The 18,063-nt window shown below is 39.8% G+C and overlaps 1 protein-coding gene across 3 annotated transcripts in view; it reads left to right on the forward strand.

Moving 5' to 3' along the window:
- The first annotated feature begins 1,009 nt into the window (after nt 1-1,009).
- LOC122968056 (myocyte-specific enhancer factor 2C-like) overlaps nt 1,010-18,063 on the forward strand; it is a 38,092-nt gene continuing 21,038 nt past the window's right edge. For 2 of the 3 annotated variants that reach the window (XM_044332998.1, XM_044333000.1), the window contains exons 1-3: nt 1,010-1,913; nt 5,877-5,974; nt 16,750-16,929. In XM_044332998.1, coding sequence (XP_044188933.1) covers nt 16,876-16,929 — 54 coding nt within the window. In that variant the 5' untranslated portion in view covers nt 1,010-1,913; nt 5,877-5,974; nt 16,750-16,875. Of the gene's footprint in view, nt 1,914-5,876; nt 5,975-6,168; nt 6,456-16,749; nt 16,930-18,063 lie in introns of those variants that run through there. The other variant, XM_044332999.1, reaches the window with a different exon arrangement.

The raw sequence follows: 18,063 nt of genomic DNA on the forward strand, positions 1-18,063 counted from the left end.
ACAGACACAGTTAGCTGTAGACTAGCTGGTGAACATAGTGGAGCATTTAGCAGCTAAAGAGCCAGATATTTCCCTCAGGAGTTGGTAGAGAGCAAAAACAGAAGCTAAAAGAGCTAGCATTAGCTTCGGTCCAAGGTAGCGGGGGCATGTTTCCAGAGCGTGAAAGCCAACACCCCGCACTCCTTACTTGGATGTCCCATGGATGCATTAAGGAGAACCGGACACCGCGTTCAAAGATGGCACCCCGTCCATTCCCATGAAAGTCAGGGCTGCCAAGTTTTGACATCAGCGTGGCGTGAGATTTGGTCCTGGGGAGGGTTGGGTGGGGGGGGCCGCTGACTGAGATTACTCTGAGCAGAATGCTTTGGTATAAATTACAATATATTTGTGTATATTTCTCACTTTCCCCTCCTGATGGTCTGATTAGCTCGCTGCTACACGGTGCTGCTGTTGCGCTGTGCTGCTCTGTCTTGTCTGTCTGTGCGCTCTTTTCGCTGCGTTATCAGTTATGAATTTGCTCACACTTCCTGATTGTTGGGCCCATAGAGCATGCTCAGTAGACACTTCCATTGGCCAAGCCGGATTTGCTTTCCGCTCACTTGAATGGGGATAAAATAATTTAATCATGCGGCTCTTCTAGACTTTCCAAATGTTATCTGACCAAATGGAAAACGAGTCATTGCACTCAGAGTTATTTCTTCACCGTTTTACAGCTGCTCCTTTTCCAATGATTGTGTGTAAGGGGAAAAAAATGCTTTTTGGGGCCAGTGTGCATCACGTGACGGATCTGGAAGTTGTAATTACACGTTTTGGCCACTATATCAAATTGTCTTCACAGCCCGGTGCTTATCCTGAGGGTTTGGAAGGTCCTGGCTCCAAATGGAAAAGATGACACCGAATATAAGCTGCGACTCTGGGCTTCAAACCGGCTCCGATGCAAACCAACCGGATGACGTCACACCTCGCTACGTCCATCTTTATATACATACTGTATGAAGAGGAGGAATGATTACAGCAAGCAAACTTTGTTTCAATATTCATTTGGGCAACTGACTGTTGTTTAAGACATTGTGGACCTGTCCTATAAAGTTAAACCTGGCGAGAATCAGAGTTTAGACGTTTTCTGTGACCGATAACTTATCTAGAAACCTGTGTTGTTTTGGGTCTTTTTCAATGACTCAGCCGTGTTTCTGCGCCGATATTCGATGGCTTCATAGATCATCAAAGTCCTCTCTTCCCTCTGCTGAAGAACTGACAGGAGCGGACAGCTGAGCGTAATCCTCCGCCGAGCAGATGCTCAGTGCGCTGATATGTAGGACATGCTCACAGGTTTGATCTCTCTCTCTCTCTCTCTCTCTCTCTCTTTCTGTGTGTAATGTGTAGAGCCGACGGTCTTTGGAGCAGTAATCCTGGGCTCTTACACCCAGGCCCTCGGAGGCCCTGAGTGTCAGCAACACATTTTTCTCTCCCGCACACACACACACACATTCAAACACACACACACACACAGGCAGCAGCATCAGTGACACCTCAGAGCTAAATTTACCACGAGTGACAGCGACAGGTGACCAGACTCCTCCACAGGCCTCGGACACAGGAGGTCACAGGGTATGAGACTGTGAGTGTGTTGATGGGACGGAGGGGGCGGTGTTTGAGCGTCAGGGTCTGATGAGTGTAACCTACCTCGGCTCAGTGCGGAGTGATCTCAGATCCAAACGCAGCCCAGTTCTGGGTTTCCCTCTTCTAAGCCAGCTGGTCTGGCTTAATATCACTTCTTTTACCCTTTTTGGTTTTTTTTTTAAAAAAAAAAAAAACATCCTTTCTTGTTTGATACAAGGGATTGACTGACTGACAAAACCCACAGCTGGAGCTGCAGGGGAAACTTCCAGGTGAAGGCAGAACAAAAAGTACTGGTGAGTGACCTGTAACTGAAGCAATGTGTGTGTGTGTGTGTGGTGATGGATTATCTGTGTTAATATAAAAAATCTTTAACAGATCTCAGCGTCTTGAAGATCAAAAAGTCTTAATAAATAGGACTACAGCTTTGTCACTTAATTGTTTTAATAATTATTAGGAGAACTCACACTTATACAAGATATGAGACAGAAAAGTCTTAAGTAGGACTATAGTGTTGTCAGTTATTTAGCATTTATTTGGCTTATAAATGCTAAATAGGGGAACTTTACTCACTTGGCTTCAGGAAACTTGAGCAAAATTTGAGTTTTAATCCGTTCTAGAAATCAAATCTAGTAGATTTAGCAGATGTTTTGTAGACGTTGCAGTCGGAGTTGAAATCTAGAGTGTTGCATTGGATTACAGCAGCAATAATTGATCTTTTCAGTCTTTCCACTTGGTGGCAGTAAATACAAAATGGATCTTTAAAAAAAAGTTGTCAGCAAATTACCTATTTACAGAAACATTATCGTTCATTTGGAGTCGTGTTTCCGTCCACCTGAAGTCTGTTTTTGCTCTCTACCAACTCCTGAGGGGAATTACGGACTGGGCTGCATTTATAGAGCGTTGTTCCAGTCCAACAACCACTCAACGCACGCCAACTTTCACCCATTTACACGCATTCATACACTGATGGCAGAAGCTGCCATGCGAGGTGCCAACCTGCTCATTGGAAGAGTTTTTAATCATTCACACACACACACACACACACACACACACACACACACACACACACAGGAGCAATTTAGGGTTCAGTATCTCGCCCAAGGACACTTCGACATGCGGACCGGAGGAGCCGGGGATCGAACCACCGACCTCCTGATTGGTGGACGACCCGCTCCTGAGCCACAGCCGCCCTTAAATAATAAAATATCTGGCTCTTCAGCTGCTGAATGCTGCACTATGTTCACCAGCTGGTCCTTAACTTTGTTTGTCTGCCATTTTGTGCTGGACAGACAAACAACGTTTGAGTCTCAACAAAGATTTCTGAGACCAGTATCAATATTTGAGAGTTTAAAAAGTCAGCCAATCAGCTGATAATATTTTTTCAAAACATAAACATTTTTACTCAGGATTGCTTTAGTTTTTGGATGTTGGATACTATATTGAAAATTTGAAATTGACTATTGAGGAAGATTCAGCAGTATTTAAGGTATTAAGAATTTCACCATTAGTTGCTTATAAGATTCAAATCTTTATGGCATTTAAGGGCTTCCGTACATTTAAGGATCTCTTCAGTTCCCTTGAAAGAAAAGAGAGTTGTGACATGTATAAATATGGTGATGTAGCTGCAATTTTCCAGCTGATTTATCAGTTTAGATCTATTTATCAGAGCTTGTTGCTGAAAACAGCTGATGAGACTGAACTGAAACAAAAGAAGCTAAAAGATCTTTGAATCTGAGGGGAACTACAGAGTAGTTGATTATCCTCTGTGGCTTTGTCATTATGAACAACTCCTTCCACATTATACAGTCATTTGATCCATTATTAATGCAAAAATATCAATAAGTGCAGCTTTAAATATTGTTTTTGTCAGGTGTTAACCAGACAAAAAGCAGCTGTAGCTTGTTTTTATTGTGATGACTGAATATGAATATGTTGATAACGTGGTTTTAAAAGTCGACTTGAATGATGTTTTCTGGGTTTTGAATCAGTGTATCAGTGAAACTGAACGCTGTGATTTGTTTCTGGATTTTGGGAAAATTGGCTAAATTGAATTTCATCTTTTTTTTTCTTATAAAGTTTTAAATTTATAAGTTTTAAATTCTGAGTGACTGAGTGACATCTTCAGATTCAGTTTTTAGTTTTGTGGCAACATCAAGTCACTCACCCGTCAACTACAGATGATATAATTTATGATATGATATTTATGTGTGTGTGTGTGTGACGGATCTGTGAGTTTTGTTTGATTTATTAAACGTGTATACATTTTGTAGTTTTGCTGTTGATGTATGAAACATGTCATAATTTAAGTTCTTGTGTTCCTGAAATAAAATCACATCGACTAACAAGTAATTTGATTGTTTTAATATGGAATTAACTTCCTTCCTGAATTTTAATGATGCTCAACAAATAAAAAAATAAACAGATTTTAACTGAAATTTTAAATTTCATTTTGCAAAACATGAACAAATACACGTTTCAGTGAGATGAGAAAGATTTAAGAAAAAATATCTTTTTGGTGCCAATAACACACAGACACGAAAACTAATCAGTCACATGAATACACGTGTGTGACGTGACGTAATCTGTTTAACAGGAGTTATGAGGTGGAACAGAAGACGTTCTTTATTATTCTCTGTCATTTATAGACCAAATGATTAATCTATTAATCAAGAAGATCATTTATTGCTGCCTCTTAATTAATGACTTACCAGACCTCATAACACAGAAAGGAAAGCATGATTAGGAGCTTTGTGTGTTGTTACAATAAATCATGAGACTGTTGTCCGGTCCAGATGTAGACGGAACAAAACATCTGTCATCTGTTTTTCTATTCAGACTCTTTACAGACTTTTCTGAAGTATTTTTTTTTTATTATTTAATTTTATTTGTAAGGTACAATATTACACATAAATGTTGCAGCTTAAAAAGTGATTCTCACCTGCGGTCCCTCTCGGTGGGTCACAGTTACAACATGCACGTGTACGGTGACGTCAGCGCTGCACAAACAAGATGAGACACATAATACAAAATAACTTTATGCAACTGTGTGATGTGGAAACATGAAGCCTGCTGGTGCAGATACACTGAGAAATGACTTTACAGTGTCCAGCGGTTCAACTTTATTCAGAGATCTAGATGTTTTTTTTTAGGGGTAGAATTTTTAAGTAGTTTTGTGAACGATTAGTCAGTTAATCAATTAATCGGCAACTATTTTTTATAATCGATTAATCATTTTGAGTCATTTTTCAAGCAAAAATGCCCAAAATGTGTTAGTACAAGCTTCTCATATGTGAGGATTTACTGGGTTTTTTTCTGCTTTCTATAATTGTAAATTGAAACATTTTTGATTGTAAATTGATTTACGTGTATCTTTCCCAGAAGATACTGATGACGTCACAGGTGTAAAATATATGTTCTTGAGATTCAACGTCTTCTAAACTGATCTGAAACTCTGAAACTCAAACATCCAACTAAAGAATTAAAGAAAAATACATTTTTGAGTGGACAGAGACTTTAAGGATCCCCTCCAGACGTGTTTACGATATATTTAAACTACTGTACTTGAATAATAATTAGTGTCTAATATGTTTATCTTATCTAATTAAATTACTTAAAATGGCATCCTCTCCTTCTCCCTTATTGTTTTCCTGCTGGACACCAGATGTCTCCTCCTTCACTGAAAAGTTCATTCTCAGTGTTTGTGCTCTGGAGGCTTCGAGTTTCCACATCACACTTGTACAAATTAAATACTGGACCATGATTGGCTCCAAACTGGTTGTGATGTCACAAATCCTGCTAGATTCACATATTAAACTGAGATTTAAGGTGAACTCAGAGAAACTTTCTACCTTCAGCAGATGAATGTGAAACAAACACGGAAAAGAGAACAAACATCCAACTGAAAGAAGAAGACAAACATGATTTTGAGTGGATGAGGACTTTATTGATCAGCTGGTGCACTTTCAATAGTCTCCACTGAACGGCAGCAGTGCACCTGAGCAAAGACGTGACACCTCTACAATAAATATTAAACCTTTATAGTTTGGGCACCATGGACCTGTTGAAAATAGGAATTAAAATACATATATTTTAACACACACATCTTTTAATTTCATCATTTTAATTGGACTAACACACGATATTTTGTGGTCATTATCTGATCTCTTCTATTTATTTCCTCTGTGTGTGTGTGTGTGCACGCGCGCCTGTGTGTGTTTGTGTGTGTGTGTGTGATGATGCCGCCTCCTGACGTCCAGGTGCGCGCTGACAGAAGCGCGTGCGGCAGGAGAGCCACCGCTGGACGGAGAGACGCAGGAGATAAAAACAGACATGCGGAACTGAGAGAGAGAGAGAGGTAAGCTGAAATCCCTCCCGGCTGCTGCTGCTGCTGCTGCTGCTGCTGCTGGGATAGTGTGGGTGTACTTCACTGTGTGTGTGTGTTTCTGTGTGTGCGTGTGTGTGTGTGCGTGCGTGCGTGATGCGGGCCGTGCGGGGCTCCCACGCCATATGACTGATAAACAACAGGAAACAAACACAGGCGGGATTATCCTCCTCTCCTCACATCAGTCTGAAGTAACTTGGAACACATCTCGTGTTGTGTTGAAGTGTTTCTTCTCTGCTCGGGTTTGTTTTTTTGGCGGGTTGGTTGGTAGTTTGGACTCCGGAGCTGCAGCTCGGGTTAACGGGCTTCTTTTTTTGCGCGGAGCTGCTACCGGGACCGGTGGACTTCATACGGCAAAGACTGGTGGAAACAGTCGGTAACTTTTCTGTGACAGACCTCACTGCCACATGAGGAATGAAAGCACGAGTGTGTTACTTTTCTACAGCAGCAACTGGTAAGAAAATTGATCTAAAACTGGTGTTATTAGTTGGAGAAAGTTATTAATCAAAGATGTTTATCTGGAGGACACTTTGGTATTATTCTGTTCATGATTTTCGGGAAAATATCACCTCTATACACCAATAATTACCAACTTTATTTGCTTTATGGACCCTTAAGATGAAACAGAGTCTGTTGACCATCAGTAGACATTTATAGAGCGTCTTTCTAGTCTCCCGACCACTCAAAGCGCTCTACAATACAAGCCAACGTTCACCCATTCACACACATTCACACACTGATGGCAGAGGCTGCCATGCAAACTGCCAACCTGCTCATCAGGTTTACAGTGTTTCTAATGCTCATTCATCCATTCACACACAACATACACAACATACACATTTGGGGTTCAGTATCTAAGTAACGAAGTACATTTACAAGTTACTTGATTGTTTCCATTTGTTTCTACTTTATACTTCCATTCTGCTACATTTCAGAGGGAAATATTGTACTTTGTAGTCCACTTTTCAGATGACGATTTGACACAATGGATAATATAACAAGCTTTTAAAATACAACACATTGTTAAAGATGAAACCAGTGGTTTTCAACCTTTTTTTGGCTTTTGACGTCTTACAAAAAGCAGTGTGTAGTCGGGGTCACATTTCACATGTCTATGAGTTGTTAACAGCTCCACCAAATAGTGATTTTTCCCTCTAAACTTCTCACATGCTTTCATTTCAATAAATGTTCAAATGATCCAATATTTCAGCAAAAAATCAAAGATTAGAGAAAAAAACTGAAAACAGATTTGTGTATCAGAACTTTGTTTTTTCTTCTTTCCTCTCCCATTAATCATCTCACCACCCCTCAGATTTATCTGATGACCCTTTGGAGGGTCCCCGACCCTTAGGTTGAGAACCACTGGACTAAACTAGCTAACTGTATATAAAGTAGCGTAAACTAGCTCCACCTCCAGCAGCTACAACAGTAACATGCTGCTCTAACACTGATGCTTCACTATTAATAATCTAATGATGTCATATATAATAATATATCAGTCAGAGGGACCAAACCACTACTTTTACTGCAATACTTTAACTACATCGAAGCTCATAAATACTTATGCTGTAGTAGGATTTTTTCATGCTTGACTTATTGGGAGTATTTTTACTTAAGTAAAGCATCTGAAATCTTCCACTGCTGTTGACACTGATACTCGCACAGTTGATCACACAGGAGGCATAAGGCGAGTGTCTGTATCTTATAAAGATGTTGCACATGTCGGTGTGATATCATACACTTATGCTGAGCATGTGGTGTGGCACTCTCTGGGCCACAAAGTGACTCATTCACTGCTTATAGAGGGCTGTCCCGAACCAAACCACATGCATCAGATCAGGTTTCCTACGTCTACATCTGAGACCTCAAAAGGAACTTTGACCAGTAATTTAGTCTGCATTGTTTTAAGTTGATGATACACTTTGGATTTTGTTGTCACGTTGCTCTGCGTCACATACATCCCATCATGACTTCGCTGACAGGTATTTGAAAGTCAGCTGTTTGCCAATATATTTGGTTACTCATGTTACACTGGAGAAGATTTTGGGGGAATTCTGTGTTTACGATAGAAAGGTTCGAACTTAACCTCCTGTTTTCTCTGCAGTAATGACAGAAGTTCATGACTTATTGTACTTTAGCTTCCAGTCAGACAGATTCAGACAGACGGGTGTTTGTGTGCGAGACGATACGGTGAACAAAATACCTGCTGGCGATCAGTTTGTACTGTATGTTACTGAGGTATTCATGCAGTAATACAGCTTTAAAGGGTTATGAAAGGGTTCATCTTTGCACCCGCTCGTTAGGATTATCGGTATTGCTTTGCTGAAAGATAAATTGGGTTATTGGCCGCCGATGTCTTTCACAAATGCTTTCAGAGTTCATTGAGCGGATAAAGTACCGGAGGAAAGGTCAGTTAAACAATCTGTAATACTTTAAAGGATCAGTGTGTAGGATTTAGTGGCACTGAGGTTGCAGATTACATCCAACTGAATGTCCTTCCCCTTTCCAAGTGGGTAAAAGAACCTACAGTGGCCACGCAAAAACACGAAAGGTCCGCTCTAGAGCCGGTGTTTTGGTTTGTCCGTTCTGGGCTACAGTAGAACATGGAGGCCTCCTTATTATATTCCATGTCTGCCGAGTCCGTTCTATTAGAGGCCACTAAATTCTACACACTGGACCTTTAATTTAATGAATTTATTGAAATGAGCTGTTTTCAAACCTGCCTCGTTCAGTCTGGTTAAACGGGACTCTCGTTGGTTTTCCTGCTTGCTGCACTTCGTTTGTTCAGATCTGAACTTGGTTCAGTTCTGGAGAAGTTTGTTTGTAGTGGGAACGTGATCAGACCGACTACAAGACGTATTCAGCTAGTTTGCATGTTTGCATGCTGGGACGCTGATGAGAGAAATCAACAATTGCTAGCCGCTAGCAGCTAGCTTGACCTGGCCTAACAACCAATCACATTGTCTTCTTGATATCTGATAGGAGCTTCTTCAGGTTCTGTGTTTACGTTCTCACTCCCGCCCCAGATGCATCTGACCAATGAGAGGAGAGAACGTTCTCACCTGGCTTTTCGTGATGCATTTTGGTTCGCTTGATTTGACTTGATTGTGTGTAAAGAGAAACTGAACCAGCAAGTTTCCCAACTCATCCACTGATTCAGACCAGAACAAACACTTTAGGTTTGAATACACTCTAACTGTAGTATAAAATGCATCTTTATGTTCCTTTAACCATTAGCTTGAACCATTATCCACCATTTTTGAAACATTAGCCATCGTAATGTAGCGCACATTCTAACTGCACATCTACCGAGCTGCCCACAGGTCATGTGGTAGAAAAAAGTATTGAAATCTGTGCGATCAATAAACAGAAGGAATAGATAGGCAAACCATGAACGATTGACAACCACTCTATGATCAGCTGCTCTGTGTATTAATGATGTAGCTGTTCTCATTTGCATGTTTCTGTTGAAGTGAATTGATTGATCATGTTCATAAATACTCTTGACTAGAGCTGCAACGATTAGCCAATTAATCGATTAACTGCCAACTATTAAATTAATCATCAGCCATTTTGACAATCGATTAATTGTTTTGATTCTTTTTTTCACCTTCTTCTCAGAGGTGAATATTTTCTGGTTTCTTTAGTCCTCTGTGACTGTCGGTCAGGACAAAATAAGACATTTGAGGACGTCATCTTGGGCTTTGGGAAACAATGATCAATATTTTTCACCATTTTTTAACATTTTATGGACCAAACAACTAATCGATCAATCAAGGCAATAATGAAAATAATCGTTAGTTGCAGCCTTGCTGGAGACCAGAAGTCATACCAAGCTGCTGTGCTGTCAGAACAGCTATAGCTGACTTTTAAAATGAGTAGTACAATTCAAATACGGTCACAAAATATCTGTAAACGCAACCGAGAAAGAAGCATAAACACACATTTGTGGTCCATTTATACAGATGTGGCTGTATTTAAACTGTATATAACAACCTTTTGTTGCTTCTACTTTCTCTGTAATCACTCTTTTTAAAAGTCAGTTTAGCCGATCTCACAGTACAGCTGCTGTCATTAAACTGTGTTGTGATCATAATGAATGATTTAATCTGTAGCAGCAGCAGCTTGGTAATGAAAGCTGGTCAACATAGTTCACTATCTGACAAAACACAGAAGAAAATGCAAATGAGAACGACTGAACCGTGAATTCGGCTGCATTGAAAGTTCACAGAGAGCAAGAAGGGCCAGAACGGAGGTTTAACCGACTGTGTTGACGCACGGCACGGTTTGCCAATCCGTGTTTAAGTTTAAACAAAGAAGATAGAAGATGTTAATCAGTGAGTTGTAGAGGTGTTAGTAGGCGTCCAGCTAGCTAAGCTAAGCTAGCTGGAGCTACTGAAGGTTGTTTCATATTTAGCGTACAGACATGATTGTGGCATCAATCTTTTCATCTTCTCATCACGTTGAACTATTCCTCTAATTATTCAGCCCTTTTACAGTTTAAAGATCCTCTCCAGACATGTTTAAGATGTATATAATACTCTACTTTGAGTAATAATTCATCTCTGATATGGTTTTTCCCATGAAAAAAGTTCAGTTATCTTGTTAAAATCCTCCTTCTCCTCAGTGTTCGTGCACCGGAGGCTTCAAGTTTCCACATCACACTTGTGTAAGTTGAATATTAGATTAGAATTGGCCTCCAAACTATTTGTGATGTCACGAATCACGCTCGTAGGCTCCGCCCCTTAAAAATCGGATTATCAACGAGCTCAGAGAAACTCTCTAATTTCAGTGGATGAACGTGAAAACAAACTCTGCACATTCATCATCGTTCTGCACAGAGAAGCTCAAACATCCAGAACGAGAAGAGAAAGATTTTTTGAGTGGAGGGAAACTTTAATAACTTTAATTACATTCAGTCAGAAATAAGCTGGTTTTACCTCCTTCCTGGCTTTTCTTTTCTTTTTCTTTTTCTTTTTTTTAAATCGATCTAGAGTTCATTTCCAGGTAGGTCTAAAAAAGACATTAGGTTTCCTGAAAGTCCTCAGTACAGCAGGAGGCAAAGAGGATCACATGGGACCATTCACAGCTGTCCATCCACCTCCAGTCTGTCACCCCCCCCCCCCTCCCTCCCCTCCCCTCTCACCCATCACCCCCACCACCCTCCACCTTCCACCCTCCACCCACCCCCACCTTCGCTGGCTCTCAGACTCAGAAACATGCAGAGTGTCCTGCCAAGGAATACAAGGGCACTGCCACATGTCGCCTGTTAGCTGCCGCTCTCTGCTCTCTCACAAAAAAAAAAAAAAAAAAAAACGTACAGCACACATGCAAACAGTCAGACTCTCTCTCTCTCTCTCTCTCTGTCTCTCTGAGGTTCAACGTGTTGGAAAATAATCAGAGGGGAGCAGCTGAGGAGAGCGTGAGATGGCTGATTTCCATCTCTTCCTCTGTTCAACAGTCGGCTCTTTTTCTGTCTGTGAACCAGAAACAGGTCGTATTGTTGTTTGGGGTAAAAAGTTCAGCCTTTTTTATTTTTGGAGCATTTTACACGGAGTCTATAAATAGCAGGGAGGGTTCGTGAGTTGGGTGGAGTTTTTTTTTTTTTTTTTCTTTGCTGTCATCCTGGAGAAGATCAAGCTCTGCATTAAATCACACACACATGCAGAGTTTTCATTGTTTTATGCAACGACTTCACGCGGGCCCCCTAAAATTCCCAGTTACTACAACATGCTGAGTGTGCTCGTCTGTGAGAGCTCTAAATTTAAACCGTGTTGATCCTTGTCCTGTTTTCCTGAAGCGAGGAAGGCAGCATGACTCAGGCACTAGATATTCATGTAATGCTCTCCGGCTGGCATGTCGCTGCTTGTGTGCAGACAAATTTTTTTTTTTTTTTTTGATAGTATCACGTCGCTGCGCTTAATCAAAGTGTTTGGTTTGTTGTGACAAAACACATCAATTATGGCAAAAAAAAAAAATTCTGTCAGCTCGCACATTCCTACTGTATAAAACAAGAAGCAGAGAATAACAGGAGGAGGAGGAGCAGACTTCATGTTTATCAGGGCTGCAGCTAATCGTTATTTTCATGATTAATTGATTAATTCAGTCTATATAAGTATATAAAATGTATATAATGCACTTATAAGCAACAAATTTTTTCAGTTTCAGTTCTGAGCAGTGACGACAGTCTTCCTTTTCAGGCTGTGTACGACCCTAACCAGTAGTGGAAGAAGTATTCACATCCTTTACTGCAGTAAAAATACCAATAGAGTAATGTAAAAATACTCCATTATAAGTAAAAGTCTTGCAGGAAGGATACTACTACAGTAAAAGTACATAAGAGTACATATTATGAGCTTGATGTAGTTAAAGTATTGCAGTAAAAGTACATAAGTATTATGAGCTTGATGTAGTTTAAGTATTGCAGTAAAAGTAGTGGTTTGGTCCCTCTGACTGATATATTATTATATATGACATCATTAGATTATTAATAGTGAAGCATCAGTGTTAGAGCAGCATGTTACTGTTGTAGCTGCTGGAGGTGGAGCTAGTTTACACTACTTTATATACAGTTAGCTAGTTTAGTCCAGTGGTTCCCAACCTAGGGGTCGGGCCCCTCCAAAGGGTCAGCAGATAAATCTGAGGGGTGGTGAGATGATTAATGGGAGAGGAAAGAAGAAAAAACAAAGTTCTGATACACAAATCTGTTTTCAGTTTTTTCTCTAATCTTTGATTTTTGCTGAAATATTGGATCATTTGAACATTTATTGAAATGAAAGCATGTGAGAAGTTTAGAGGGAAAAATCACTATTTGGTGGAGCTGTTAACAACTCATAGACATGTGAAATGTGACCCCGACTACACACTGCTTTTTGTAAGACGTCAAAAGCCAAAAAAGGTTGGAAACCACTGGTTTCAACTTTAACAATGTGTTGTATTTTAAAAGCTTGTTATATTATCCATTGTGTCAAATCTTCATCTGAAAAGTAACTAAAGCTGTCAAATACATACACACTTTATAAACTGGGACATTTTTAGTTATTTTACGATTTAACAGATCAAACACGATCATGAAATTAATTGAAAGATCCCTCAATAAAGAAAATAATCGTTAGTTGCGGCCATAGTTTAATATAACATAAGTCTTAAACTCATTTTAATGATGATGAAGAGATGAAAGAGATGAAACAAAAGGATCGTTTGAACATTTGAGGAGCTGTGTTGACTTAAAGGGAGCACCACAGTCATTTTCTTCCTTTTTTTTTATTCGGAGAACAACACCTCCGTCATCTTCTTACATCTTCTCAAATCCCAAATTTATTCTCCATTTCATCCTCGGTGCCTGAGTGCTGGCACCTCCTGAAAGAAAGCACGCTGTGATGACGGCACAGAGCTGCCAAGAAAACCTGCCGTGTGTGTTTGTGTTTGTGTGCGTCTGTCTCAGCGTGTGTGAACATCCAGTTAACTCTGCGACCCAAGCTCTTAAGCTCCACTTTAGGAGCAAGACACAGGTCACATGGCACACACACACACACACACACACACTGACGTACGCTGCATGCACCGACAGTCCTGCACAGGTCGATCTTTAATCTACCTTTACAGTACAACACAGACAGTGTTTCCCCACTTGTCCTGTGTTTCCTGCCCTCTGGCACACAAGAGATTAACAAGATAATCGGAGATAATGATATCCACGGGAAGTGTAAGTCACACTGAATGATATCAATATGCGTTTCATGTCTGTGTGTTAAGATTTGACTGAGTTATGACTCCGAGAAGGATTTAAGACTCTTAATTCACCTCACTTCATGTCTGTCTCCTATTACAGACCAGATCCTGTCGTTTCTCCACTGTGTTGAAGCAAGAGTTCAATAACGAGGAGCATATTTGGAGCATGTTTAGTTATTTATTGTGTCATGTACATACATGTGCTGAGCCCACACAGACTTACAAAGACACCAAAACACAGCTGCAGTGGTGAAACGTTAGTCAGACATATTTTAAATTACAAACAAACCACCTTGTTTTCTGTACCGAGCTCTAAAATTAGTCACAAAAAAAGGTTTCCTTCCTGAAACACAGCTCTTTTTTTATTATCATTTATCCAGAAGAAATCATCAGAAATTAAGGACATTAGATGCTAAACAGTGCGACCAGTAAATCATCCCAACCTCCCCCTCAGATGTTCATCCTGTCAGAATAAAGCTACAGACGACAGGAGATCTTCTCCTCTTTGCAGTAGTGAAAGGATGATGGGAGAGGCTGCAGAAATAGACAACTTTTTTTGCTTTAACTCATCATTATGAAGTAAATATTGATTGCACAGTGTAATGGCTATAAAATAAAGACACCATCTGTGTTTAGGTTGGTTCCCCAGGCTCGATTTATGGCACGAAGGAAGTGTGTCAACCATTGCGCAACCAAAACAGGAAGAGGCTAGCACTTTTGTTTTCCCCGCTAGCTATTGGCAGCTATATCTCATAATAATTTATTAGGTGGTTAACCTCCTTCTGTTGTCTTATTGCTTAATCATAAATGTGGAATATTGCACAGGTTTTAGTTGCATTGAGTATGCTACCTGTATATACTATACTCTTTCTTCCTGTTAGCTACAGTAGCTAACAGGAAGTTCAGTTAGCTAAGCTAACAGCACTACAGCTTCTTATTGCTTTATGATAAATGTGGAATATTGCACAGGCAAATCTGATGACACTACTTATACCTGCATATGCTATGTTTTAGTTGCATTGTAAACTCGTCTTCTTGTTTACAGAGGACTTTCTTCCTGTTAGCTTCAGTAGCTAACAGGAAGTTCAGTTAGCTAAGCTACCAGCACTACAGCCACTTAATACTGGATCACTATCCAGTCGGGCTGATCTACTTGTTTATATGAAAATCACATGAAACAGACAGAAAATATGTTCTCACCGTCTCCGTCATGCAGTTTCTTTCATTTTGTAAAAACATAAACATGCTAATAACCCGGTTTTCTTCTCTCAACACATACAAAAGAATTTATAGACTAAATGAATGAACAAAGTCACTTTTTCTCCTCATGTTTTCTTCTAATGTTACCCACAATTTCAATTTATCTCTTCAGTGAACAAGCTTCATTCTTCTGTCTGTGCTGTTGATCAAAGTGATGTTGAAAGCGATGCGCAACAATCAATAACACCATTTGGAAATGCTCCGGGGGGGAGTTAATGGAAGTGTTTATAGTTTGGGGTGAAGGGTCAACTGTGATGGGTTTTTTTTTTTTTTTTTGGTTTTTTCTTTTTCTAAAAAGAGTGTTTGTGTTTACTGGTGTTTCCACATGGTCACAAATTCATCATGCACTTTAGTCATACACACATGATATCTGAGCTGCCAACACCATGACTGAAACCTGGAGCCAACGTGGAAGTTCCTTTTAAAGAAAGATTCTGGTTTATTACAACTTATTTTTTTATAGTTTTGACCATCATTTCTACCATTATACTTAACAAAGTAACTGCTGAGATTGAGGAACACAGTGACATCACTACAGGGTTAGGGTTAATAGCTAATGATTATTTTTTATCATCAATTAATCTGCCAGTTATATCCTCTTATTTTTAACCAATTAATCAATCGGTCTGTGAAATGCCAAAAAGTGGTAACACACACCCAACACAGTTTCCCCGAGTCCCAAGTAACTTCTTCAAATGTCTTGTTTTGTCCAACAACACATTTGAGAATCTGGAACCAACAACTTTTCAACATTTTTTGCTTGAAAAATGACTTCAACCATGAGTCGTTTATCAAAATTGTTGCCAATTAATTTTCTTTCCTTCAAATTTAAATTTTTTCACAACTTCTTGACTTTGTACTGCAGTTCAGAAATGAGAAATTTACATTGTAGTACAAAATCCAGAGGTTGTGATATGTAGCGCTACAAGCTAGTGAAGCTGTAAACAGTAATACATTCCTGCACAGGCTCAGTGGCGCCTGCCTTACACAGAACTACTCTCCGGAGACTGAAAACGTGATTGCTGTTTGTGTTTATGGTTAACACATTTTACTCTACAAGACATTATTATTAGGTCTATTATTGCTTGAGTCTCAGCCTCCTGCATTCAGTCGAGATGTTTTCCGCTCCGTCTCGGCTCCACCTGGAGAGGAAGTTTCCTGGTTAGATACCGGCGAGCGGTTAAGACAAAAATCTGGGCTTCAGATGTGGTTTCTTAAAACTACAGATGTTTTTATGCAGTGTGTGATAGAGCCAAACATACAAACTCATCAGTCTTTATTATTTGCATTCTGACATCCCTGGTTGTTTTACTTCCTCCTGAGGTTAAAGAACAACCCCCCCCTCCGCCCCCTCCACCCCCCCGAGGAAGCTCATGGGTGTGTCAGGAGGATGCAGCGGTGAATGGAAGCACATGCAAACAGACAATATGTTGCCTGTCTGTGCGTGCATGGCGGTTAAACGCTGTAATATACCATGACATGATACCCACACGCAAATCCATTTCCAGTAATAAGATGTGGTGTTCATACTTGTTTCTGTTTGAGGTTTTGATTTGCTACCTTTTGTTGTTTTTCATTGCCGTGAAAATGATTAGATGTTGACAGCTTTTCAGTTTGATGCAGAATCTTGAAACCAGTTTATGCTCTTTCTGTTATCCGTGTGAGGGCATGTGTGTGTGTGTGTGCTGGAGTTTGTGGCCCGGGAATAATTAATTTTCTGATGATTATGTCTTCTTTTTTTTTTTTTTTTTTTGTAGGAGCCAGCAGTTTGGGATTGAAAAGTGAAAAACCGTGAGGAGTTGAAAGTCAATCAAAAGGAGCCAGAAGAGAAGACGTTTGTGAGAAAAAAAAAAGAGGGAAAAAACAACGAAAAAATAGCGAAGATGGGGAGAAAAAAGATTCAGATAGCGCGGATTATGGATGAGCGCAACAGACATGTAAGCATACAGAACACTTGAAGGAATAGTTCAACGTTTTTGGGAAATACGCTTGTTCGCTTTCTTGCTGAGAGTTAGATAAGTTGATGTGACTCCATTTATTTATTATGAAAAGTTTGATACAAAGTACAAAGTCCAAAGGTTGTGATATGTAGCACAACAAGCTAGTGAAGCTAGCTAACCACATTCCTGCACATGCTCAGTGACGTCTGCCTTACACAGAACTACTCTCCGGAGACTGAAAACATGATGCTGTTATTAGTCTTTGGAGCCGTTTCTAAACAAGCTAACATGACCAAACTCTTCATGATGAAGGAACATGTCACCCAGTGCAGCGGTGTGGCGTTAGCTAAGACGCCAGAATAAGAGGAATAAGATATATCAGGCTCTGGATACACACACACACAATACTTGTTAGTAGATCAGTTCATTGTTGGTTTGGATCCAAACATGAGATTTGTTGACAATAAGAAAAATATAGAAAATCACAGCCTTATCCTTTAAATATAAGGTTACAGCTAGCAGGTGGTTAGCTTAGCATAAAGGTTCAAGTTTCAATTTATTCATCCATAAGAGTATGGAAATTACAGTGCTCCTGTTTTAATCCACCAACACTGATTACACAAAACAATATAAAAATAGTTCTGGTTATGCTGTCATGTCTCCTGTGGGAAAAAAGAGCCAGAATACCATTTAAAGACTGGAAACAGGGGAAAAGAAAATTTGCCCACCAGCACCTCTGAAGCTCAGGATAACATGATATGTCTTGGTTTTTTTTTTAAATTTGTTCAAAAATGAAAGTGAAATTATGTCAATCAGTGTTTTCATAGGTGTTTATGTGAGCTTTAGAGATGCTGGTAGGCCTTTGGAGAGCATTGCTAGCTGTTTCCCCCTCGTTTCTAGTCTTTGTGCTAAGCTAAGCTAACAGGCTAGTGGCTGTAGCTTTATATTTACCGTCCAGACACAAGAGTGGAATCAACCTTTTGTCTCTATTTCTCAGCAAGAACATGAATAAGCATCTTTCCCAAAAATGTTGAACTGTTCCTCAAAACACACACATTCATTCACTCTGTCTCTCTGCCTCACGCCCAAACACAATACCAGACACACACAGACACACTATAGTTCCTCAAA

Source organism: Thunnus albacares, chromosome 18 (genome assembly GCF_914725855.1).
Source record: "Thunnus albacares chromosome 18, fThuAlb1.1, whole genome shotgun sequence".
In the NCBI taxonomy this organism is placed as follows: domain Eukaryota; kingdom Metazoa; phylum Chordata; class Actinopteri; order Scombriformes; family Scombridae; genus Thunnus; species Thunnus albacares.